This window comes from Plasmopara halstedii, assembly GCF_900000015.1.
Source record: "Plasmopara halstedii genome assembly, contig: Scaffold_1297, whole genome shotgun sequence".
In the NCBI taxonomy this organism is placed as follows: Eukaryota; Oomycota; class Peronosporomycetes; order Peronosporales; family Peronosporaceae; genus Plasmopara; species Plasmopara halstedii.
Genome location: NW_020188212.1, coordinates 1 through 919, shown reverse-complemented (window position 1 = coordinate 919; position 919 = coordinate 1). Strand labels below are relative to the sequence as shown.

Below are 919 nucleotides of genomic sequence, written 5' to 3'. Positions count from 1 at the left end.
AAAGTCAAAATCCATCAGCTCAAAAACTTGATCTGGATTTTTACCGGCTTTTATCCAACGCTCAATCTGCTCAATTTCAAGAAGCTCGGCAACTTTTGCAGTCTCTGGGTGGGTTTTAGCTGCTAAAATCATGGTCGATGTATCACGATCACCAAACCGAATGGTAAGTGCAGGGAGCAATTCTATCTGCAAAAATGGTTTCGCTTTATTGTGAGCGCGAATGTAGCTTTCATATGCAGCAAACACCTTGCCGTCGTAAAGAAACCTGTCTCGCTCAAAAGCTGTGTCTTTAGTGCCACCAATAGGTTGTCCAGCTACGCTTATAAGGGTCTTCTTAGTCTTGCACCACTTTCTGATATCTTCTAATAAATCAGGGGGACCCATGCTGTCGACGAACTGCCGATAATTCTCCACAAGAAAATCAAAATTAGTTTTCTTTCCAGTTCCCTGACTGAGCAGATTCGAGAGTCTGTCAGGACTTATCATCCTACTAAACAAGTTCTGAAAATACACGTCTTCCACACGTGAAGAACTGTGCGGGTGTTTAAGCACCTCCTCTCCGACAATTGAGGTCAGAACACTGTTGTCGTAGTGCTTCTTGAATATCTCGATCGGATCGTACTTAAGCTCAGGTCCATACTTAACAAATTCGTCAGCAATTTCAATACACTTATCAAGAAACGGCCGAGGTTGGAGATTGGAACCAAGTGAACCAATAATTTCGCCCAAAGGTTTCCCTGAGCGTATCAAGGATTGAATTTGATCGCGTTCAAGTTGCGTGTCTGATGCATAACTTGAAGATAATTTCGCAGACTGAGATATCGCCGCCAATTCAGACTTGTCAGAAACAGCCCTAAGAATAGCGGGCAATCTTAGCTGCATGTTTGGATTTTTCTTGTTATAATTGACAAGAGACGTC

At 42.8% G+C, this 919-nt stretch overlaps 1 protein-coding gene across 1 annotated transcript in view; it reads right to left on the bottom strand.

Annotated features, from left to right (window-relative positions):
* PHALS_01015 (uncharacterized protein) overlaps nucleotides 1-882 on the bottom strand; it is a gene marked incomplete at both ends in the record, with an annotated part of 2,396 nt that extends 1,514 nt beyond the window's left edge. Inside the window, one exon of the mRNA XM_024730795.1 lies at nucleotides 45-882. Coding sequence (XP_024581037.1) covers nucleotides 45-882 — 838 coding nt within the window. The remainder of the gene's footprint in view (nucleotides 1-44) is intronic.
* Nucleotides 883-919: the final 37 nt, after the last annotated feature.